The sequence below is a fragment of the Buteo buteo genome, chromosome 2 (assembly GCF_964188355.1).
Source record: "Buteo buteo chromosome 2, bButBut1.hap1.1, whole genome shotgun sequence".
Lineage (NCBI taxonomy): Eukaryota > Metazoa > Chordata > Aves > Accipitriformes > Accipitridae > Buteo > Buteo buteo.
Window position 1 is genome coordinate 25833051 of NC_134172.1, and position 25039 is coordinate 25858089.

The 25039-nt window shown below is 37.8% G+C and overlaps 1 protein-coding gene across 3 annotated transcripts in view; it reads left to right on the forward strand.

Moving 5' to 3' along the window:
• Positions 1-25039, forward strand: part of CDK14 (cyclin dependent kinase 14) — a 335336-nt gene that overhangs the window by 261596 nt on the left and 48701 nt on the right. For all 3 annotated transcript variants that reach the window (XM_075048971.1, XM_075048979.1, XM_075048988.1), the window contains 2 exons: positions 3516-3655; positions 7753-7896. In XM_075048971.1, the coding sequence (XP_074905072.1) occupies positions 3516-3655; positions 7753-7868 (256 nt within the window). In that variant the 3' untranslated portion in view covers positions 7869-7896. The remainder of the gene's footprint in view (positions 1-3515; positions 3656-7752; positions 7897-25039) is intronic.

Genomic DNA, 25039 nt, shown 5'->3' on the forward strand with positions numbered 1-25039 from the left:
GTTAACTTTTCTGTATTAGGTATTTAACTACTGAACCCCATCAGAAAATTCAGCCTTTGTCCCTATTGAGGAATCATGTTTCAAACTTACATCAGACAAATTGTTCACGTTTTAAGGAGGATATTTTAAAGAGGCTATTGGCAAAAAAAAAAAAAGGAAAGAAACAAAACCAAATGTTCCAACGTTCCAGACCGCTGAGGTTATGCGCTAAATGGGTTTCTCCAAAAATTTCTGATGCAGTAGATATAATTGAAATACATGATCATACAGTGCATTTTTTGTAAGTAAAAGAATAGCTTAGCTTGTCTTTAAACAAAGCAGCAAAATTAGTCATGCATTCCACTAAGGCATCAATTTTAAGACTGATAACATTAGAAGCCCACATGCATATACCTTTTGCAATGTCCACTGATTTCCAGAAGTGACCTTCGCAGAAGACATGGGTTTTGGAGAAGAATTTTTTCATTGCTGTGCAAAGCTCTGTAAACAAAGCTAGAACTTTGATGTAGAACTTTAAAGATACAGCTGAGCCTAGCTAAAAGTGAAGATTTGATCCATGAGTTACTTGGATGATCTTCTTCGGCCTGTATTACACAGGAGGTGAGACTTGATTGTTATGGTCCCTTCTGAGTTTAAAATCTATAGATGTTTGGGAACATAATACTAATAATGTAGCAACTGGAATCTTCAAAGCACTGTAGAAACAAGTAACATCCCCCCTCCCAGCACTACTCAGAGTATTATCAGGGCAGGTGAATGTGATAATTATAGCAGACTGAACTATTTTTGCAGACTGTGCAATGAATTTAGTCTTTTTTCTATTTATTAACCGGTTCTAATTTTGACTGATTTATTCACAACTGTTTCATTAGTTGATGTGATCATGTTGCAGCCCTAGATATTTTTGTTCAGTTTATATTGTATTAATGTATAATCTGCTGATTATTTGATACTTATCTTTGGTTTCTTGATTGATCTCAGTAAACAGGTCTCTCTTCTGTTTCTAAACTGGGAAGGTGACTTTGGCTTCCTAAACTGTTGCTACTCAAAATATTTTCAATTTATATTAGTTAATCTGATTGTCTTGCTAAAAAAATTCTTAGCAGTATGCCAGGTACATTGGTGACCATTAATACAGTCAAAATGTCAGCACTACTCTGTTCAAGAGCACCAAGGAACTAGGGTGTCATCATCCATAATTTCACCTGCAGTTCAGAATTCGTTAATATTTGAATGCTCTTTTCTTTTGCTTTGCCTTACTTAATTAGCATCTTCACTTTACCTATGGGTCAGCTAAGGAATGGCACAATTCTTATATTGGAGGGTAATATTTCACTACTTACTTAAGTGACCTCATTTTTCTGACTTAACAGTAGCTTTCCTTCAAGACAGAGCAAGTTTACTATGGCTCCTAAAAAGGATGCAGCTACCTCTGTGGGAAAAAAAAATACGTTGGTGAAATGATTTGCCAGGACCTCTGAATAAATAATTGGTGCAGGTGGGATTAGGACACAAGGCAGGCTGCACAGACTCAATATAATCACCGGTCCATGGAAATTTTGGACGTGTAGAAGAATTAATATCAATTCTCCCTGAATATGTACCCCTCCCCTTTCCTTGTCATTGTTAAGAATAGCTTTTTCTCCTGGTATTTTGCTGTGTTCTGTAATGAACTTTCCTGTAATTTTCACAAAAGTTTAATGAAACAATTTCTACAATCTGGTAGTTTAAGGAGTCTGGAATTAATCTAATATATAATCTAATTTATAGGCAATGACTGTTTCATTCAAGATGCCTTTATTTTGTCATGAACTGAAAATGAAAACAGAAGAAATTATGCCCATCAGAAACACTGGAGTTCAGCATCTGTCTAACCTGGAAAGGCAATTCCAAATCCTAATCCAGGGAATTCTGTAAGATTATGGTTGATGAGAAATAATGCCCTGAAGTGGTCAGCACTTCTGGGCAGTTCATCCCTGCGTAATTTCTGGACAAATATCCTGCCAGTTCTCAAGAAGAGATCAGATAGGCACAGTATTCAGAAATTCCTATCTAGCATACAGTTGCTAGAAATTAAAAAGACAGCCAGTGGCATATTTTTTGAATCATTACAATTATCAGCATATCATACATATGTCAGCACATAATTTAGTAGAGATGCTTTTGACTTCTAATTTTTTTTTTCCACACTGAGTGTAGTATGGGCATGACAAAAAGTTGTGTCTATGACATTTGTGAGTTTAAAGTTCTCACTGTAATAACAATTTTTTTTTTCATTTAGTGTTTTCAGTGTTTGTTCTTTGTTGTAGAGATAGTTTTCACCTGTGCATACACTGATCTGTATAAATTATGCCATGTCAGCCCAATAAAAGAGTAACTGTTTAATCCACCTTCCCTGAATGGCTTTCCAGCAAGTCAGCTTCAGCTGAACAAAAATGAACATTTGCATGAAACATGCTGTGGGATTATTGATTTTAGAGGATAACACAATCTTTTTCAAATACTGCAGTATTTTAGACTGCAGTCTACTTTACCTGTTTTGGGAAACCAGTGCATTGAAAAATAGGAGACCTTTTATACACTTTGACATTTTTACCTGATGAGATCTTTACTGAGCAAAGGCATGGCTGAATTTACAAAGTTACCTACTAATAATAGCAGCACAATGTCAACAAGATTCAGCACCTCTTTTCTGACTACATACTAGAATAGGTTTGGTGGCTTTGGAAATTTAGAAGGCAGCTGTAGATTACTAGACCCAAGCCATGTCTTGCTGATTACCATTTTACTCTCTCTCCTCCAAATCTATTATTTTTAGTTTATATTTTCTTATCATATTCCCAAGCATATAGCTCCCAGTAAAACAATGAGTTTTCTCAGACTTCCCTAGGTACCTTAGAAAAGATAATTCACTTACAATTTAATGTTTACATTCCATTAACACCTGATGAAGAGTCAACCCCTTGTATGTGAATATATGAAAAAATAAGAAGTCAGTACTTCCCAAAAGACAAATGTCTTATGAAACATGATGCATATGTTGCATGTTAAATGTCACTGGATTTTAAAATTTGATACTTGACAAAGTTGTATGAATACTGCTGTTATTTTAAGCTTGGATTTCATGGGTTTAGATAGTAGTAACCGTTTGTTTCCAGCGCTGTAAATTTTCAGTCTGTCAGTATGCTCAATAAAATGTAAATGGAAGAATCAAAACAGTTGCTTTCAAGATGCTGTTGCTTATGATCTTTTAGCATACTAGGCAGGGCACGTGTGATATGGTATATTATATGCTCTATATTTGTAAAATTTGTATGAATTTTGAGCTATCAATCCAGAAGTAATTAATTGACTCCCTAACCTGAGGAATATCTCTCCTGGTAGTGCTCCCAAACAGACTTTGTCTTTATCCTGGCTAGCAAGACTCAATGTTTCAACTGTGCTGGCTGCATATGGAATTAGTAAACAGAATAATGAGATTGTTTTTCAGAAAAACCTTCTTGTTTGTGTTACAGGCTGAGCTATGTGAATCACGCAGAAGATCTAGCCTCCAAACTACTCCAGTGTTTCCCAAAGAACAGATTGTCAGCACAGGCGGCCCTGAGCCATGAGTATTTCAGTGATCTGCCCCCCCGGCTATGGGAGTTAACTGATAGTGAGTATAACCACCTCCGAATTGATTAAAAAGAAAGACGCTAGTTCATACAGATGCATGTGTGTATGCTAACACTCACATGCAGACAGCTTCATGGACATACACAGCCACACACAAAATACGTGAGTGCAATTGTGTAGCTTGAAATTACAGAGTTAGCTTGACACAGGACAAAATGGATTCTTTTTTTTTTTTTTTGCTATCTCTGCTCTGCAGTCTGCAGCCAGCTATCTTTGTATTTGATTATGTGTGCAGCCAAGAGAATTATCTGAATTGTCATAAAGCAAAAGGAAAAATACAATTTACATATTTAGTGCTTTTCACTTTATAACATACAGTACTTCTTAACTAGCTGCAGCATACAGGATAAAAATCCAGCCGTGTTTGATTCACAGCATCTCTATCTGTTATAACAGTAACCTTTAAGAAAGGACTCGGCATTTGGAAGTCTGAAAAACACAAAGTAGACAATCAGTTAATTTGCTGAATTAGACTGTGTTAGAAGAGGATGGCAGATGATGTTATTAACTAAGAATGCTTTCAGCATTTACATACATCTTTTTATTTCTTTTATTAAACAAAATGCATTCCAGTTGACTTGGCAGAAATGTTCCTATCATCATGTATGCTGTCAATTATCTCTTTAATAATTGTGAATCATTTATATCATACATGTCCATATCTTTTTCCAGTGTTAAAAGCACATTACTATTTATTCTGGGGAAAAATATTATCATGCATATTTTTGATTCAGAGAAGGTTCTGTTATTAAAAATAGGTTTCACAGGGGAATAACAATCAGCATTTTGCTTTAACTCAATGTGGTGAAGAGAAGCATGCTTGCATTAGAACAGTGTACGTTATTTTCTGCTTTCAAACATGCCTCCATTAGCAAAAGATCTAAATCCAGTACTTCGAGGCAAAAAGTTCAGAGATGCAACAATGACACGTGTGTGTGTGTGTAACTATGGCTGATTTAAAAGTTTGCTTGTAAAAACTGAGCTCCCTTTCTGAATATTAATCCACAACAGATTCTGTTTACGTCAGTGTCAGTATGAAAACTTTTGTCTTCCAAAAATTTATCTTTTCTATCCTCAACAGCTGTAGTAGTCACATTTTGAGCTCATTCTGTGGCCTGACTGTCCAAGTACCCTACTCCTGACTCTGCTCTGAATAGCACTCTCCCATTTGTAGAATATGAACGTTAAAATCAAACCAGCACCATTAATTTTTGTCCATCACCAGCTCTGTCATAGACCATGTCCTTGCTCTGCAAAAAGATTCCCAGTTTCCTCCTCTGCCATGCTAACACACCACTCAGTTTGCTGACTGCGGTACTTTGTAAGATGAAAATTCAAAGGATGCAGTGTAAATTAAAGATGCTGTTGAAAGTCTGCCTTTGCTGAAACTGATGCAAAGAGATTCATTTCTTCAGGACTAATGAAACATCAAGAATGCCAGTTCATTTATCCTTTTTCCACTAAATGGAAAACAAAAATCACTCTGCAGTGGTGACATCTCAATCCTTCTGACTGTGTGATTTAGTCTAGCCAGGATTTTGAATTCTGAATTCTGCAGTAGTACTTTTCTGTTAATATGGACTTATTACCCACTTGCCACTTAGTTTATCAGTCAGTGGTTAAATCCAGTTCTATCAGTGAAGTAAATGCCTACACATTATCACTCTGCAGCAGGCTGCCAACAGAGACAGTCTTGTCCTAGTCATTAACAAGCACAATGTATGCAGAACACCAGAGGGGAATTAAAACCACAAAAAATACCTCAGGGTGGTATTTTTAATATGAGAATTTAATTTGTAATTTCACAGATTAAGAATTTTGGCTGCATTAATCCTTTTATCAGCTCACAGCAGGTTATTTGCAGAAGCATAACCATAAGGCGATATTCATTGGCAGAAACACGTCTTTGCATAACGTTAAACATCAGGAGCAGTGAAACCTTTTGAAGGGGGGAGAATAAAGATGAAAAATCATTATATTTTAAAGCAAGGTTCTTCTAAATGCCTCCAGTAAAATTTTGAGTTACAGAAAGACTATTTCTGTGTCTAGTAGATAATCATTATGAAGCATAAATCCAGATGCAAGAAAGGACAATTCCAGTATCAAATACTACAATCATTTCTATTTAGTATGACTTGGATATACTTGTAAACATATTTACAAAACAAAGAAGTCATATATTTTGGAGAGTTGGGAAAATGTTTACTGTGTAGTGAAATTACCAGTTTTCGTGATTCTAGTTCTCTGGGTTAATATTTTACATTGAGAAACACTTGCTGATGATAGTTAATTAAATGTAGGTATAAACACATTGTGTCTTTATGCACAACAGAAGTGTCTATACACACAAAATCTACTGCCTCCTAATCAAGACACCACTGCAATTTTGCAAATCTCTGTAGTGAATAGTTTTCGTCATGGAATATATTTTGTCCACCTTGGTCCTAGTGCTGAATTGCAAATTTGGGGATTTAGCACTAAAAACCAAGGAAAGACTCACAGGTGAGGAGAAAGAAAAAGAGAAGGGGAAAAAAGTCAGTCAAATGATTCTCCATCAGAAAATACTGTTTCTTTGGAATCACAGTATTTCATGAAAGTACGGTGACTCTGCCTACATTGAAAAAGTAAAAAAGTATTTCACTTTCTCTTCTTGTTTTGACTTTAGTACTAAGTGTTTATATTCTATGTAATATTTTACAGGATAAAATTTTAATCTTGTGTTTTATTTTAAAAATGTGTGCAAAATGAGTTTATGTGAGAAGCAAAATTTTGATTTTTTTTATTTGGTTTGGTTTCAAGTCAAGGCATCATTTCAATTGGGTTGGAAGTTCAATTTCCAGATAAGCTCTGTCTAACATCTAACCACTTTCATTTTTTAAAAATAGTACATTAAAAAGGTAAGAGTTGTGCAGTTCTGCTGAAAACATACTGTCTGGGAATACAATACAATTTATGATGCAACATGGACATCATTCATCTCACACCTGAGCAGTAATCTATAGATTAACCCCTTTTACTAAATATGTGTACTTGTTATTTTCTATTGGAAAAAAAAAAAACAACAGTCCTCCCCCTTTTCTGCTTTCATATTTGAGAGCTCATATTGATTTATTTGCATAGAATATATGCCATTCATAATGTATGTTACCAAGGACAGCAGAATATCAAAAGCAAGTTGAGATGTCAAAAATACAGTGGGAAGATCTTGTGCACAAAACAATAGCCAGGTCTTTTAAAGACTTAAAGATGGAAGAGTAGCTCCAAAAACTTACAGCTATGCTAAACCAAAGAAAACTGTTACGGCTCCAATCAGTTCTTTAAACAGTCTATTAATATTTCTTCATGCAACCATGCAGTGGCATATTCAAGGATATTTTTATATGGACACTTGTTCTCAGAAGGTATTAAAAGTCAGTGGGTTTTCCCCAATAGTTTGAGGCATCCTAAGTAAAAATAAGTTTTCATATCATCAATGTGTGAATCCTTAACTATTTGCAGTTTGATCCCTGTGATTAATATTATCGTGTCTACTAGTAATTATTTGCCTGGTGTTACATGGCTTTTCTAGCTCATGCAGAAGGGGATTGCTTTATGTAAAAGCTTTTTGAATTGTTGGGATATTTTTAACAAGCCTATTTGTCTGTAACAGTTAATAAATTGAAGTCAAACAAAATAGCTCAGTTCTACTGGCATCAAGATTCTGAAGATGTAATATGTGATGTCAAATTATTGAAAAACCTTGCTGCATTTTTTCACATTCTTATTTAGTTCTAAATGCTCTCAGAGCAGAAATTTTAAAATGGAAAACATGAATTATATAGTGGTACACAGGACAAATAAACACATATAACTGGGATGCCGCTAAGAATGTTGTCATCATAGAGCTTCCATCATAATGCATGCAGCTTCTTTCCATTCAGAATTTTTACAGTGCTTACTTGCATAAATAATGGTATATGTAAAAGCTGTATATATTTACTCAGTGTTGTGTTTGCCATATGTATTAACTAATTATTTTTAAATTACTGCTTTTGTGGGAAAAAATCAAAGTTTCTAAACTGACACTCTTTTTTGCAGTGTCTTCTATTTTTACGGTACCGAATGTAAGATTACAGCCAGAGACTGGAGAAAGCATGAGAGTCTTTGGAAAAAACAATAGTTATGGCAAAGGTGTATCAAACAGCAAACACTGAATACCTATGTTCACAACTGAAAATGCAGGTAAGGCATGATTATTGGAAAGTATATCTTTGAAAATACTCTTTACTTCTCTTTAGAGGAAACAAAATATAAAATTCAACTGCACATTTCTTAAATTGCCCATGTTCAGGCAGATAATCTGGTTTTGCAGTTTAATGGTCAATATAAGGAGTGTAAGTTCCTGGCCTTGGGGGCAGGATCAGTGTCACTGACAGGTTGAAAATATTGCAGGAGTTGGTGCCAGCAGATTAAACATTAGGTTGCCTTTAATTTGGACTGATGTTTTTTTCCCCTGGTAAGATATGGAGAGATAAAATACCTCTTGCCAGTTCTGTTGTTGAACTTTGGGGCAAGGACAAGAAATGATTCATTTAGTAGGTTTGGTAGCCCTCATAGCGGAAGGATGTTCTTGATGGAGACAGAGGTGCTGTCATGTTAATGAATTTGATCTATATCACTGGATCTACTAGAACTGGTTTTGTTCTTGGATGGCTTTCAGTCAATACCCCATCTTTTTAACCATAGTTATTCAGCAGTGAAATAGTGTGTAATATGACTTCAGGTATCCTAAGAGTAGAACAGAACCTGGGAACGGCAGGTGAGTAGAGAGGCTACTTACCAAATTACAGTAGGGCAATGGTGGTTGTTATATCATGGCATTAACTCTCTTCTGCCCATATGCATCACCCCAGTGTTTGTTCAGTGGGATTCACCACTTGACAGACTTTTTCAGATTAGCAGTATTCCCTTATATAGCTGCTTTGCTTAGTATGCTTCTCTAAATAGTTTCATACCACAGTGTTTCACAAAATACCCAAAGTGCAGGTTTGTTTCATTCAAAAATCCAGGCCTGCCTTTTTTTTTTTTTTTAAATTCGCGGTTGCTTTTGCCGGCTAAGTCCATTATAACAGCTTGTTATGGAAGTTCTGGGAGCTGAGATAAATGCGCATGCTGCTCGTGTACCTATTTGAAGGTATAGTCTCATATAAGCGTGGTTGACATTCTCATTAAGTCTGTCTTTAATGAAGTCTGCTTGTTACAATATTAGATATAACTTTCTTTAATGAATTATATTAGGTTTACTGTTTTATGTTTATGTGCAATTTTTTTTTAACCCTGTAATGTGTTGGAGGCTGTTTGCCTGACAGACAGCAACTACTGAAAAACTGAAATGAATAGATTTTGGTCTTGACAGCCTGCCCCAATTTTTGCACAAGCTCTTCGCCAGCAAACCATTTAAGATTTTCTAATGTCAGAAATGAGGCTGCCTCAGAGCAGTCTGTTTACATCTTTATTGACAAGTTAATCCCTACTTTTTCCTGGGGCTGTGTCCCTGCAGACATCTCTTCAACCTTGTCTGTTCTAACGTGACATATCATCCATCTAAAGTAAATTTAGAATGTGCCCATCTGTGTAAAGACCTTTTGTGTGGAAGCTTACATAAAGAATCTCATTTCTCATGTACAGAATCTCCTTTCTGTTGCTTCCAAACATGTAATTTTTCATTTATACAATATGCAGTAGGAAGTTTGTATTTGCAAATGAGCATGTAAAATAGCACAAAAAAGAACCATTTGATCGTTCTTACTGAATATCTATTTAAGCGGATACAAATGACTTTTTAAAATTTTCTATGTAAGCAGAAAGAGAGCGCCACATGTACGTTTGACATACATTGCTGTACTGTTATGGCTGCTCAACCAGAGCTCTAATACAGAACAGCACCTTTCATTGTAAGATCTGGAGCCACTTAACAAATGTTAAGTTGTGACATGTATACATTATTGATTACAGTTTTCCATCGTGGCTTGGGACTTTGTCGTGTTAGGTGCTTACAGTGCAGTAGCATAACAGTTCCTGGTTGTAGTATTTGACTTGTGATATAAGATGGGGGGCAGCAGATAATACTGGAAGAGTGTTAGTACCAAACAGAAGTCCTCTTAATTGTAAAATGTAGAGAGCTGTGCGTTAATGAGATGAAACTAGAATAGCAGGGGAGACAGGAGAAATGTGGACATGGAAACTGGACCTGGGTGAGGAATTGTTAGGATGGGTGGAAACCTTTAAAGGGATGAGACCACCAAGCAAGAGGAAATAAGAGTCATCATGGAGAGTGAAAGGAGTTGGGAAAAAAGACTGCAGTTTTGATAATTGTGAAAAGGAGGTCTGGTGAAGGCTTAATCTGAATAGCAGGTGGCTGTGATTTTAAGCAGTAGAGCAGTGACTGGCAAGTAGTATGTTCAATCAGTAAAATGGATGAGTTAGGAGCTGAGTCAGTTATTCTAGTGGAAGACTGGAGTTGCAGTAAGCAGGATAGTAGCATTAAGAAAGGGATATTTATTGCGAGATATTCAGTTAAAGCCTCCATTCACAAGGCTCAGTGAAGCAAAAAGATGCATGAAAAGCAAAAAGATGACAGTAGCTTGCCAGGGCCCTGAAGTTAACAGGTAAGCGAGACAAGTAGAGTTAGAGGGATAGAGGCAAACAGTACAAGCTGTTAAAATGTCAATGAGCACGATCAGATAACGTTACAGCTAGTGTGGATAAAGGAAAATTTAAAAGTGCCAATATTGCAAGGAAATAGATCAGATTATGAAAAAAACAGAGGCAAACAAATACTTATAGCTCATCTCGTGGACAAGGCAGGTATATATGTGCTTTACCCATCTTCTTGAATTGACTTTATGCATATATAGAGATGGTAGGAAAGTTAGGAAGGGCTGGAATTTTGAAGTATTCCAATATCCATCAGGAAGCCATGAAAGAGAAAGATTTGTAGATAGGTGCTCTCTAAATCCTCTGATGTGTGTGCACGGGAATGGTTCTATTTTTTATATATTTTATGTATTTTTATGCATTTATACATTGTAAAGGAATTTATTAGAAGACACACACAAAAAACCCAAACACGGAACCATCTTCAGCCACCTCCAGAACCTTGATGGTGTTGAAGGAAATTCTAGTCGTGTGTCTAGTCCTTCCTTCCAAGTGTTCCTAATTTCCTTTTTTCAGGGTAGAATAGGAAATAAAGTTAGGAGTGCCAACAAAGAAGCTGTGCCAAATCTTGCTGTGATAATTTAAGAAATTATCACCTCCTGCTGTTCTCTCCACAAGCTTGCCAGATGTTACTGCCCTAATAGTGCACCCACTGAATTAAATCCACTTTTCTTTAGGGTTTGGAAAGCAAAGAGACTGGGCTTTGCCCAGGAGTGGCTGCAACATGGGCAAACATCATCATCTGCCAACTTTGGAAGCAGCAATTTCTGCCAGATTGGTGAAGGAAAGGAGCAAAAGGCAGTAACTTTGTAAATGGCTCCGTCATCATTTGTTAGAGCTCATCTGCTGCCCTCAGAAATAGCTGCAAGGAGCAGCTGAAGGAATTGGTGCATCTCTGAGAATTTCTACTATCTTTAAAATATTGTAGTGCTTCAGCTGCCTGTCTGCAGCATAGCTGCTTACAAATCCAAAAAACTCCTTGAAATGGCAGTAACCTAGGACATGTTTCTGAAAACCTAGATAATCCCTGTCAGGCTTGGACTACTAATAGGGTCTCTGTGGACTACCCTGTGTCATTGTCACTGTGGCTCCAAGAGAGAGACAACACATTATTTCAGTGCCCATGGGGAAAGAGCTGACATTTGAAGTTACCAAGGTCAATGTTGAGACTGCTCCCTACTGGAGAAAATTAGCAAATATGTGGTAATGAGCTCCATTTCACATAAGAATCTGTCAGCAATGAATTAGGTGGGGCCTTTGGGGGAGTAAGGAAAGAAACCTTTGGCCATATCCAAGCATCTTTAAAGCTTTGTGATAAAGCAAAACATTTTTATTTTCTGCCTGATGGTTTTCACTGATATTTTTTTCCCCATGGGCACGAAGCATCTCTGTGGAAGCATTCCCCATCTCTACATATATTGTTGAGATATATTGTATACTATATTCACCCATCTCTACAGATACTGCTTTACCAAGACAAGAATGGACCACAAGAAACTCTAGAGCTGAGTTTTCCTTTGGCCAGTGGAATACATGGCTAGAGCTTGCTCCTCTCTGGAAAAGGATGAGTCAAATTGTAATTGAAAAGACAAGGCATTACCTGATATCAGATAGCACTCAATGTTTTCTCATGGTGATTTATAATCCCCGGTTCCCATTGGTGGACCAGAGACACGAAATGTGTTTCTGGCCTATTGTCTGCTTCCCGGAGCCGGCAGGGACAGCTTCATTCAGGATGGTAGCACCATATGCTTTTAAAGTATTTAACCTGTATTACCATAATGAGATCCCCTGGCTTTCTAAATCTCTTTGACTATTCACTGGAGCAAAACAAAAAGTGGTCTTTATTTGTATTGCTTCACCACACGCACATCCATCCGAGCAATCCTGAATTTCAATTGCAGGATGCTGAACTCTTTCTTCTGTGTCCGTTTAAGCCAGCAACTGACACCACCCCAGCCAATCGAAGGGACGATGGCGTCATTCAGGTCACCTCAGCTGCATAAAACAGAATAAAGCTGAAGAGGTGACAGTTACCACTATACTGGCAGAAAGTGCTAGTTACTGATTTGGTTGCTTGCGACCAGGGGTGTTCAGCAGCACAGAACTGTTAGGTAAAATTACCTTTTTCTCTTTGCTAGCTAGAGAGGTGACTGTTGTTGCATCCCCATCCAAATAGTTTTATTTTTGTTTTTCATCTTCAGTTTTACATTTACGAATTGTGTAGGAGTGCCTCTTCAGCAGTGCTGTGTAGGAACATGATTTTTGCCTGCTTTGCCCTAGTCAAGCTGCAGGGAAGCTGTGGTCCAGCAGTGTGTGTGTCCAGCAGTCAGTATTGAAAAGTCATTCTCACTCACTACTCCCCTGCATTTACTCTTTACTGGGTATCCCAGTGTTGCTGAATCGCTGTGGAAAACCGTATACTGTGCTTCTAAGTCTTCATCTCTCCAGCTTCAGGGGATAAAACTGTAGTAATTACAGTGGAGAAAGGTCTGAATAAAAGAGGATTCTGGACTGAGTTACTGTATGTCACCCAGATTTTGTCATTGTTGATTTAATCAAAAGCTGAAAGTAGCCAGTAGTGCTTTATAGGTGTGAGATCTTGAAATTCAGTGTAAACCCAGCTTGAGAGAGAAGAGCAGACCTAGAAACGCACAGCAGTGAACAGTTTCATTTTTTAAATGCACTTCTTTTTTTTAATAGATGGATTCAAATAGATGTGTACAGTCATTGTGCTGCTGCAGTTGAAAAGATGGAAGCCTAAGCACTGAAGATGGGAGGTTTAAATTTCTCTTGCATCTTTTAGTGCCAGACAATGTCTATACATGAATGTTGAGGGTCAGTTTAATTATTTAACTAATACTGGATTTGCATAAATTGGCTTTCGTGAAAAGGCTAATAAGATGCAGTTGTGGTGGGCAGCTGAAAGCAATTTGGGTTTGAGTCTAGTAATGACAGTACTAAACAGAGTTGAAATTGTAACATCAGTTTCGTAAAATGTTAAATTAGTATTAAGCTGTGAAAGATAACTGCAGGATCCAAGATATTTTTTGGCACTCTCATACTTTTAGGGCCATTATTTTCGTATGTTAACAACATAATGGTTTTATGAGACTGTTCCAGCTGTGCTTTACTTCATATCAAAGAGTAAGATCACCACACTGATAGAATATGCCCTAAATTTAACACACAAGGGAAAAACTCCAGGCATTGGACTACATTCTCCTCTTGATATATAAGAATTTATTATCTTGTTCCTATTAGTCTAAAATGAGTTATAGACTGATTTTTGCCCTCTATTCAGCCATCAAGAAAATCCCCCTGTATTCAGTAGACTGTGTGGAGGGTGGAATGGACTGAGCAAGTAGCTGGCCAGTGCAAGGCTGTCTTCATGTAAACCGCCCATCTCACTTAAGTGACACATTGGGACTGAGGGTGGAGCAACTATCCATACAGAAGTCCATCAGGCCCCCCAGTATGCCACAGTAAAGGGAACCCACCACCCCATCAAGGAGTTCATGGGACAAAAAATATGTTTAATGGTGTTCCTGTGTCAGTACTGTAATAGCTCGCCTCGTCTGTTGTCACGTGAAATACACTGTCACTGAATAGCACTCAGTATAAGTAGTGGAATACACAGTCTCATGGCTTTCATGATAAAAATCCTTATTCAGAGTTGGTAAGCTAATGCATAGAGGTATGGAAAGTGAATCGGTGAAGGACACCTTGTGGTCTTGCTAAGCTAGCTGAACACCGGTGCTGAAAGCCTGTCCAGTCTGTAGACTGAAAGACCAAGACAGCATCTATGCCTGGAAGTGAGTAGATGGAAATAAGTAAGCATGAACAGGATTTCCAAAATCATGGACAGGATTCTGGGAGGAGAAGTACTTTGGGAGTTTCTTTCGGGATGAAGGAAGGAGGAAAGAAAGGAAGCAGGACAGAGAGGGGAGGACTCACATTTATTGTTACATACTGTACTTGATAGGACAAGTATTTAAAACCTCCATGGCTAGGAAACATTGATGTCTTCCTTGCAATTATATACTCCGTGTTATTCTGTGTGAAATTAGTGGCTACATACTTATTGGCCTGAATATTTTTTTTCAAGTTGCAATGTTTTGTGGCCAAATCAGCTGCAGAGCTCACAGAAGAAAAAAGAAGCATTACTACTGTCACGTATAACTTTTGTCAAGGGACAATATCCTATTTTCTTGTACCAGTGCATAGTCTGGAGCCTATTTTCAGTTCATTTCTAATGCATGATAACTTGCCTTCAGCACTGTGAAGATTCATTTTCAAATAATTTTTAGTGTAGAGGTTTTTAATTTAACAGTCACTTATGCTGTAGGAAAGATATTAGTGATATTTGCATGAATGCATGTGCTCAGTTGTAGCACTGTTTATCTGTCTTTCCAGTTTGTTTGTTCTTAAATTTAGGAGACGGAAGGTGGAATCCTCTGTGCCATAAGTGCACTGTATTGTATTATTAATATTAGGATAGCAAGCGATTCCCACTAGACAGTCTTTGTGGTCTGTTGATGCTTTAAGAAGTGTCTAGGCATGAAAGGCTGTTTGAGTTGCAGTGGGCTGATAGTCTGGGATGACATTTGAATGCAGAGAGGACAATGTATAAATGACAATGACTGGGAGGGAGGCAAAAGCGGGTCTAAACTATTCTCCCATGGACAGTCACCTCTCCTTTAGGATTATTTCCTCACGTGACTCCTCGGTTAGGCTTTGTCTAAGAGGAAAAGTGGAACCACTGAAGGGGAGAAACTGAGGTTTCCAGACAAAGCAGAGGCTTCCAGTGCTGACACATGGCCCGTAACCCAGAGAGACAGCAAAGCTAATGAGAGGCATTGCCTCTCAGGCATCATTTGCAGCATTCAGAATTACCAGAACATTTTACTTTCAGCCAAATTGTAAACAAAAAATGAATTTTAGTAATGCCATATACCAGAATTGTTTCCGTGGAGAGAGAGAGCTTTGTGTTGCTATTTTGAGCCTGTAGTTTACATTGCTTGATTCTCTATGAAACAAAGAAACTAAACGAGCCACTGCAAAATTGGCTCTGAAGGCAACACCCGTTAAAGTAAATGTGCACTGAATACTCCTAGTTGTGGGGAGATTCTTGCCTAAAAACACAGCAATAGTTTACAACTCAGTTAATAAAAACACATTCATTTATTCTGCCCCATAAGCTGGGATGCGGGTGGATGGGTTTCCCACATGCTCCTATTGTTAATTGCTATGAAAAGTCTGAGGAGGAAGACCCCCAAAATTCAAGAAAAAATACTAAATTCTCCAGTAAAAATCTGTAATATAGAAGAATAGCACTGAAACAGTATCTTCGGATATTTTAAGAAGCGGAAACAGAATTGGGTATTTCCATAATTTTGTGGTCTTCTTATAATTATTAATGTTGTTTTGGACCATACATGTATTTTGAATTAGTAATTATGGGTGATCATTCTCTGCCATTAGTACCTAGCTATTAATTCTGTACAGCCATTTCTGTAACCATCTTTTGATGTTAATATAAAGACTAATTGTGCATTATATTTTCTGGCAGGTATATTGTAGCAATACAGTCACAGCATGTAATATCATGGTATAAGCATTTTTATTTAAGTTTCCTCCCTGAAATTTTTATTGTACAATTGCTTTTAATACCTTCCTTGTTCAGTATGTGCATTGCATGTGTATTAAAATCCAGTTAGCTTACAGTCCACCTGCTAAGTTTGATTAAGAACAAAACTAGTTATCTGAAGGCAAAGAAAATCTACACAATTAAATCTGTCCTTGTGTGCTTGAAAGATTCAGCAGTAAGTAATCTGTCACATCATAAAATGAAGAAAATCAAAACTGAGTCATTATCATGACTCTGCTTGGTTTCAGCCCACAAAGTCACATCTAGACTATGTAGATACCATATTTGTTGTTTTATGTATCTATGTGCAGACACTTGTAAATACAGAGGTGTAAATGTTGCCAGCATTTAAATTAGGTTAAAAATGCTATTTATGGCTTGCATCAACAACAAAAAAATATTCATAATCATCCCTAGGTGAAGACACTCATTTAACGAGCTTACAGCTCCTAATTAATTCTGTAAAGAACACCATTTGGCAGAGCAGAATTATGAGGTTTGCATATTGATGGTGGCAGGGAAAAATATATCTCTTTTCTATTTATATGGTAAAATTAACTTGTGTTCTTCAGAAAATGGCACATCTCGGAGGTATTGCTCTCAAAATGATCTCAGGGTGGAAAGAAATCAGTAATTACAGCACTAGGCATTCAGTTCTGTCCTAATTTTCCCACCAGTTTTTCAATGTTTCAGCTGCCTCGGAGACTTAAAGTACTCTCATTAGGTAGCTGCAGAGGCTGCCTGCTTGCCTACTCCATCACTCTCTCCCTAGCTTTCTCTCTCGTTCCCCCTCTCTTGCTCTCCCTTTTTTTTCCCCTCCTGCCTTGGGAGTGACTGTGAAGATCATTTGCTGGCATGATTGGCAGGTTAGAGCATTCGATCAGATGAGTTCCTCTTAGTGCAGGTCAAAAAGGCTAGTTAGCAGGAGCTGTCGAAAAATGCCAGCAGCATTCGAAATGGGAAATGTCATGACTTCGAGGCAGGGGGTGCCACCTGGAACAGAAAGCCCCCAGCTCATTAGCAAGTTACAGGATGCAAGCTTAACTGGAGGGAGCAGAGGAGGAAAGATAATACCCAATAGGGAAAATTATTGTGAAGTGGAATTGATTTCATGTATAATTTGTTTATCACTAGAGGGGACAAATGCTGTCCTCCTGACATGTGCGGAGGAGTGTGGACTATGAATGAAGCAACTTAGCATAATCTCCAGGTTGAGTTCTGGATTTAAAGAATGCCAACTTCTTTCTTCCCAACTGTGGAAATGATCAGGTCATGTTATATTAATTAAACCTGACATACTCTCAAATGGTTTATCTGGGCAATTTTAGCAATTTAACAGAACGTGGTAGATACGAGCTGCATTCATTATTAACACGGGGCAGTGTTTTGTCTTCTGGATGCAATGGGGTTGGGGTTTTTTTGCAAGCTGCTGTTGTAAAAAGACATGTTTCTGTTGCGAGTTGAATTGTAACAGAGCTCATTTTTAATGCTTAGTCAGGCTGCATAAAATCAGAATGCAATTTCAGCTGCATGATATAATTTCATTTCCAGGAAAAACTACATACTCTTAGAAAGTATGAATTTAAAAATAAATAAAGCATTTAGGTTTAGTGTATAAAATTGAATCTGAAATGAAGACTACAGGGTCTGCTGCCTGTCATAGACTTAAAGAATGGTTACATAAAATAGCAGCATTACAAAATGCTTACTCTTCTCTGAGACATTCTGTAGTGGTAAAATTGCAGGCAAACTCTTCATCCCAGACAGTTTAGCTAGTACCTGTCTATTAATGTTGCTAACTGTTCATTTGTTTCACTGGTCTGTATTTTCATATAAAAGGCATATTGCATATCAGTAGAAATGAACTGCGCAGGTTTCTTTCCCCCACATTGTTTTTTCAGAAATGTTAAGAAAATAAGATGGGATCATGGTACCTTCTGGAGTCTTTTATCATGGTATCTTTGTGAGGCTTTGAGTGTAGCTCTGCTCCTCCTGAAGACAATGGGAGAATGCCATAGATTTCAATGGGAGTAGGGCTGGCTCCCTTATCAAAACTAACGTAGACAAAACAATACCATCTCAGGCTGAGTAAATGAGATTTAAAGGCTGCAAGCTGTTCGTGAAGAATGATTTTGCAAACTATATCTCTTCTTGTTAAGGAATTTTGTCTTTTATATATTAAACATGTACTTCTCTCAGAAGTTTGCAGCTCATGTTTGAGCAGTCTCTTGGTTGAACGGTGAGGAATGTTTGCTTAGTGTTCAGATCCTTGATTTTTTTTCAGCTTTCATTTTCTTTCATCCATCAAAGTTTTAAAGTTGGTAATGGAGTAGCCAGGGTTTGCTTTATTGAGTTAACCACAGGCTGTTGAATTTCCCTTTCTCCACCTAACGTGAATCAGAATCAGATTTTTTAAAAGGACTTTCTTAATCAAAATATTTGTACAGAGACTTACAGATGAGTGTTTTCTGTTTTGTATTTCAGATAAAAAGTTCAGCATTAACAGTCTGCTAGTTTGCCAAAAAGAAGAGTTACTAAAGCACTGTAAACACAGGCATTCTTTACCTTTAAGATAACTTTTTAGTGCAAAGTTCTTTCAGATAGGCACTGTGAATATTGGCTGCCATAGTCTGTGCTAATGAATGCACAGGCTCAGTCCTTTGCAAAGTTCAATAAAGAGAGCAGTATATCAGAATAAAAAAATCCTCTATGCAGATTCCTTGGGAGAATTTCTCCCACCTTGGGAAGCATTCCAGATCCCCAACTACTATTTAAGTAAAAAAATGGAAATTAGTTTGAGAAGTTCAGAAGGTTTTTGTTACTCAGTTTCTGCCATGGTGCTTTGTTTGTGGGAGTGATACATGTTTAAATTATTTGAATGGAGTTTGAAAATTAGACTTCTATTGGGAAAAGACAGTAAGCTGTCTGGGAATTCTCCAAGTCCATTAGCTCAATGGAATAAGGACAAGGATCAGTAAGCACTGGACAGACCTGCTAGATTTTAACCCTGAGATATATTTGAGGGACCTGTGTTGGCTATAGTGTCTATCTGCATCTGGCAGGAGCTGCTTGGACACAAGCAGAAGGATATTTTGGCTAGGAAGTCAGGCAAGTGCACATGAACTCTTTCCTAGGACTGAGTGTGACAGAGCTTAGTGACCTCTGCATGTGCTATGTTCGTGACCAAAGAAGTTACCACTCAGAATTAGAAAAAAAATTGTTAAACAACTAGTATTTCCCACATATCTACATTTTCTGGAAAGTAAAACAAGTGTAGCCTGCAACAGAAGAAAGGATTTAACCATTACTCGTCATTTCTTTTTTTTTAACCAGACAACTTCTTGGTTTTCAAACTTTCCTCAGTATTTTCTCAGCTTCTAGGAACTTTATAATCCACATGAGGACTAGCCAGGGAGGAATTAGTAAATGTCTTACTGTCCCTCAAACTTATTATTCCTGCAGTTGTTTGTCATTCACTCAAATCCTGACTTTTCTATCCTAAATTAATACTGTTGTGTTCCTTGACTTTCTAGGGAAGATAGGGCAGGAGCAGTGAGTGACAGAATCGCGTATTCATCATCTGATTTGTACATCTTTTTTTTCTCCCCCAAATTTCTGAGAACTCACTGGAACTTGCTAGTGTGCATTCTGCGAAGTTACCCATCTTTGTGAATCACTTTTCAGCCAGGAAGAAGTTCTAACACATGGTCCATATTCCATGTCAGTGACTCCTTTTATCATTACTTGTGTGTAAAAACACTTGCTGTATGAATTGCCTATGTCTTTTTTGAGGGGTGGACGTGTAGAAAGTGTTGGAAAAATCCAGTGAGGCCTGAGGTCATCTAAACAACTCTATGTAATGTGAGCAGCTGTTGATGAAATGTGGTTCAGTCAGTAACATTTCAACTTTTATGTATTATATTTCAAATTAAATAGGGCAGTAGAAAACAATCCATAAGTTGAACCTAGGATTGGGCCATGCCATTTTTTTAGTGTGTGTCTGTAGTCCTTGACTTTGATAACATTTACTTTTTAATCTTCTTTTCCATCTGTGTTGTTAACACAGTGGGCTGCAGTAAACTGGTATCTCTCTCTCAAAATCCTTTTCTAAGACTTTGCTTCACCACTTTTTTTTTTTTTTTAATAAGTCCTACCCCTACATTAAGTATCCCACAAGCTTTTTACATATATTACTAAGTTTTTAAGGAGGTATGTTTAGATAGATTGAGTCACATTGAAGATTTCTTGACCTGACCCTGTCAAAATCCTTGACCAGGAACTTTATGCATAAGTCTTGATTTTGATTTTCTTAGCAGATGGAGCATTGCTTTTGGATCATTAACCCTTGCCGTATTTCCTTGGAGAACCTAAAAGCTGAGACTGTGAATTTTCAAGTCCTGGACTTGCTCCTTTGTGCAGGTTGTACTCCTCACTCCCCAGAATCATCTCCAAACCTCACAGTTTTCTGGGAAACTACTGTACCAGCTTGTGTGATATCGAAAGTAGGAGTTTTACTAATAAGTCACAGCATTGCTTATGTCAGCAGATGGCAGGACGTAGTCATCTCTCCTTCTGCCAGACTCCTAAATGCAGGGTAGAGTAACTGCAGCACACCTGGGGATTCAGAAAGGTGTTTGAAATGTGCCTCAGTGGAGCAGAGTGATTTAGAAATCTAAGTCTCTTTCTGTGAGTTACTGTGGAAGGCAGAGAGTAAATGCAACTCAGTCTGAATGCATGGGTCCTTAAAGAAGCATAAGAGGTAGGAAAAATGTCTCCAGCTGCAGGACTGTAGGAAGCAATGCTGCTCAATGCTGCAGGCAAAAAAGCAGGAGCTCCACCAGGTGAAATCCGCAAAGCTTCCTATCTATTTGGTGTTTCTCATGTATTTTATTTCCACAAAAACAAGCATAGTTTCTTGCTAACATTGTGGAAGCATCAAAATTTTCAACTCATGTCTATTGAGAGAAGTTTTTACTAGACGTTCTGAATTCCTGTTGTTAATCCACTGTGTGTTGTGATCACAATAATGCACAGAAGTTAAACAAACACACCTGCCCCAAATCTCCTTCCCTAAGAAAAGAAAAATCCCAGACCATGATGATAAAATGGTTCATTAAGATATCCAGCAACAGCTTGTCAGCTTGGCTCTTAGTGTGTTTTTGCCTGCCATTACAAACCACATTGATCCACATATTTGGTATAGTCTGGAAGTAAAGGGAGGGGAAAAGGATTCTAGAAACATTTTTTACTCTTTAACATTAAGATTCATTCTTCAAAAGGTGGTTGTACTCTAGTGTTTAAAGAAAAAAATTTAGGAAGTCTTTTTATTCTGAAATATTCTACAAGTTTAAAGCAAAAGTAGTATAAGGGTATGTGCTACAGGTAGGTAGATGCTACTAAAAAGTGAAACCAGAATCATTAATATGTGAACGTGAGTAAAATGAGTTGTTTCATGACCTTGTTGTCTGAAGCTTTGCCCTCTCTCTCCCTTCTCTCTCTGTTTATTAACTTTATTTCTTACGTTATGCCTGAAACCTAGAATGTAAATTCTTTAGATCACAGGATTTACTCACCTTACTCTTGGAAGGTCCTACTACATTTTGTGGCACTGGAAATACAGTGTATAATAGTAAGGAACCTCAGTGCTGTGTTTGGCCCTTTTGGCACAGTTGCTGAATTTGCAGGCCTGCCCCCCACCCCCCCCCCCATCCCCCCCCAACCCCAAACACACACAGCCCCATCATGGATTCTTTGCAAAAGCCTGTGATTCCTTTGCTCCTGGTGCACATCCAAGTGGAAAGGAGATTGGAATGTGAAGAGATTTATCTTTGTCATCACTTGCTTTTGTATATGGGCTATGCACATTTATGATGCATAGGTATCCTGTAAGTCCCAAACTTCCTGAAAGGCAACAGAATTCCAGCAGATGCAAAGTCAGTAAGTAAACAGAGAGTGCTGTCAGCCCTTCCTTCGTTTAACCTAAACCAGAAAACAGATAGGGGCAGACATGAGGTCACATTTTGCCTTTTAAGGTAAATAATCCATGTCAGCTTCCCAAGGCTTTCCATCTCAACAGCAATAAATGTGGTCTGTATATAGGGCTGAACCCATCATACTTTATCCCTGTGAGAACCCCCACTGTGTGCGGTGGGACATGGTCTGTGCGTGTGTTGTGGGGAGAGGGGAAGAGTAGTGTGTAAAGTGCATCACATCTGCATAACTTCTGAAGATTTTAGGTTGGTCAAATACATCTACTCTGGTGCTAATGGAAACAGATTACTTATCACCATATCTAAGGAATTAGAAATGTATATTCATGACTCCCTGTTAACCAAATAGTATGTCCATCATTCTGCATTAATGACATAGCTTTGTTCTACTCATTTCATTTTTCTTTATGTTTTACCCAGCTGAATAGCTCAGTGCTGCCATGGGGTCCTGTATCGTATGGCAGACTTTGCCTTTTGAACTGCCTACATCACAGTTTTCTGCAGCTCCCTATCTCCACCGTCATTCCTTTTCTTTACTCTAAATGTTTCCAGGGAGGAGGAAAAGAAAGAAAGAAAAAAAAATTATTTTTTTTTTTAAAAAGGAATAGGGGGAGAAAGAGACTGCTGGGGAAAAATAAAAGTTTAAAAGAAAACCTGAATGAATGCTTCACTTGTTGGCTTTTAGCACAATTACCATACGTTAGGAAATATGCAGGGAATAGTTAATTATGACTAAATGAGCTCCTTTTAGAGTTCATGGCAGGCCCCAGCATCCAACTGTCAGTGTTGTGAAAGACTGAATTGGAAGGCTGGTCTCCCTGTCAGCCGGTAGGATGGTCTGGCGGAGTAAAAAATAGACAGTGAAAAGATAGCTGCGTTAGAGTAGCCTCAGCAAGGGAAACACGTATAGCATTTGCATACTTCTCCTGCAAAGGGGGTTTAATCCGAAGAAAGGAGGAGATTTCGGTATTGTCAGCCAAGGCTTTGTTCAGGGTGAAGAGCAGAAGGAAATCTGATGAAGGGGCCTTTCTGAAGCCCTTGCTCACAGACTGGAGGTTGTTCTAGTAAAGTTATGTACTTTGGGATTGTTTACACACTATTGTCTGTTTGAAGATCTTCTAAACCAAAAGACTCGAAGTATTCCTCTTTGCTAACACAAAAGCAGGGAATTTGTGTGGTAAAAATGACTTACACTGCAAAACTGAACAAGTTCTTTTCATTATCTGCACAAAATACCCTAAAGTTCCTTTTTTGGTGTAGACAGAGTTCCCTGATACTTCTTGGTTGAACTCATATATCACAAAATGTTTTCAGACTAGGAGAAAAACAGGAGAATTACAGTCTCAAAGTGGAGAGAGCAGAAAAATCAGATACCCTTCAGGCTTAACGCAGCCAAATTCTTGCTGCCTCCTCCAAAACAGTTCTTTGTTAAGCAAATAGACAGTTTCCTGCCAACTAAAAACAGTGTTTTAAAACTTAGTTGGGGTAAAGGATTGTGCCTCTACTAAGATCTCTTCTGCACTTTCTGATTTTTTTTCTCACCTGAGAGATGAGCCAGAAGCCTCAAACTAAACCTCTTTTGTAGATAATCTGTAGCAGACCCAGTCCATTCCTTAGAACATTTCCAGATAAAATAAGTGATTTGTGTTTCAAAAACAAAACCTATTTAAAAGTGTTGGCAGACATACTCCTCCTTGGAATGACTATTCACTTACAGTGTATACTACCACCTTCCAAGGTTTTCACATGGGAGAAAGTGCATCATCTCAGGGTTATGATTAATATTTAGGGACCAAATAGGCCATCTAACAGTATAGCACATGAAATAGATGGCTTTTGCTTATTGTTGCTGTAATTTTTGTGTGATTGCCATAGTCTTAATGATTTTAGATATTATTTAATTGTTTATGTGGATCACAATAAAGATCTCATTACTTGGGGAAATCGTTTATATAATATTATAAAATTTGTTCTATAAATATATCTGTCCATACTTAGTAAGCTGATTTTCTCATCAGCTTTGTAGCTAGTAGTCATTGTAAAGCAACATATGTTTCCCTGTCATGCTTTCTGAGTGTAAGGGTCAGCAAAGTCCTTGCTTGAATATAGCTCGCATTTTCTATAATAATAGTGAGTACTATGTTTAAGGCTTGGTCAAATTCTGGGAAAGAGGATGAAGCAATTTCTAAGATACTGAAGAATATGAGGTTGGATATATCTGTGTGAATATATTTATGTTCACTCAGCAGTTGTTTAACAGTTATAATTAAGGAAAAAAATTACAATCCTCTTAATAAATGACTACCCACGTGATGAAATTTGGCTCTCAATTACATGCTGTGACTTGTTTGGGTTTTTTTTTAACCTTGGATGCTTCCTTAAGCTCACTCAGGGACAGACATTGGTATTTCAGCTCAGTTTTTGTTCAGCTGTGATAAATGTAAATCATTAAATACTTAATCATCTGTTAGCCTTGTTTGCTCCCACATGGTTGTCAAAAAACCTCACAGAAACACCAGGCAGAAGCAAGTCTGCGAGGGATGGGCTATGGGGCACCAGGGCACCTCCGGTCTTCAGAGTGTTGATGCAACTTAAAAATCAAGTGCCAGAAAGGGGAGGTGGTTGATGGACAATGTGCTGTATTCAGTTGCTTGTGGAGCATTATCTGCCATCTGGACTCAAGAAAAGCCTGAATGAATTTCAGCATCTCCTTTTCTCTCCCACCCTAGTGAAAACTGGAAGGGGAGATCAAATTTTGGCCAAAACGGGAGCTGAATTGAGGCATCAGCTGGCACTCGGATGTGCAGTTCACACCTTCTCTTATTAGTTTAATTTATTCCTTAAAGTGTTTACATTTTTCCAGCTGATGTGAGTAGTAGAAAACAAGGTACAGTGCGTTACAAGGGTTATTTACCAAATGGTATTTACTGCTGGGATGCATAGCAGTGCTATCCGTAAAGTAGTTTTTGACTGCCTACAGAGACAAATAGACAGCTTGAATTCAACCTGGGTATAATGTAGTATGCAA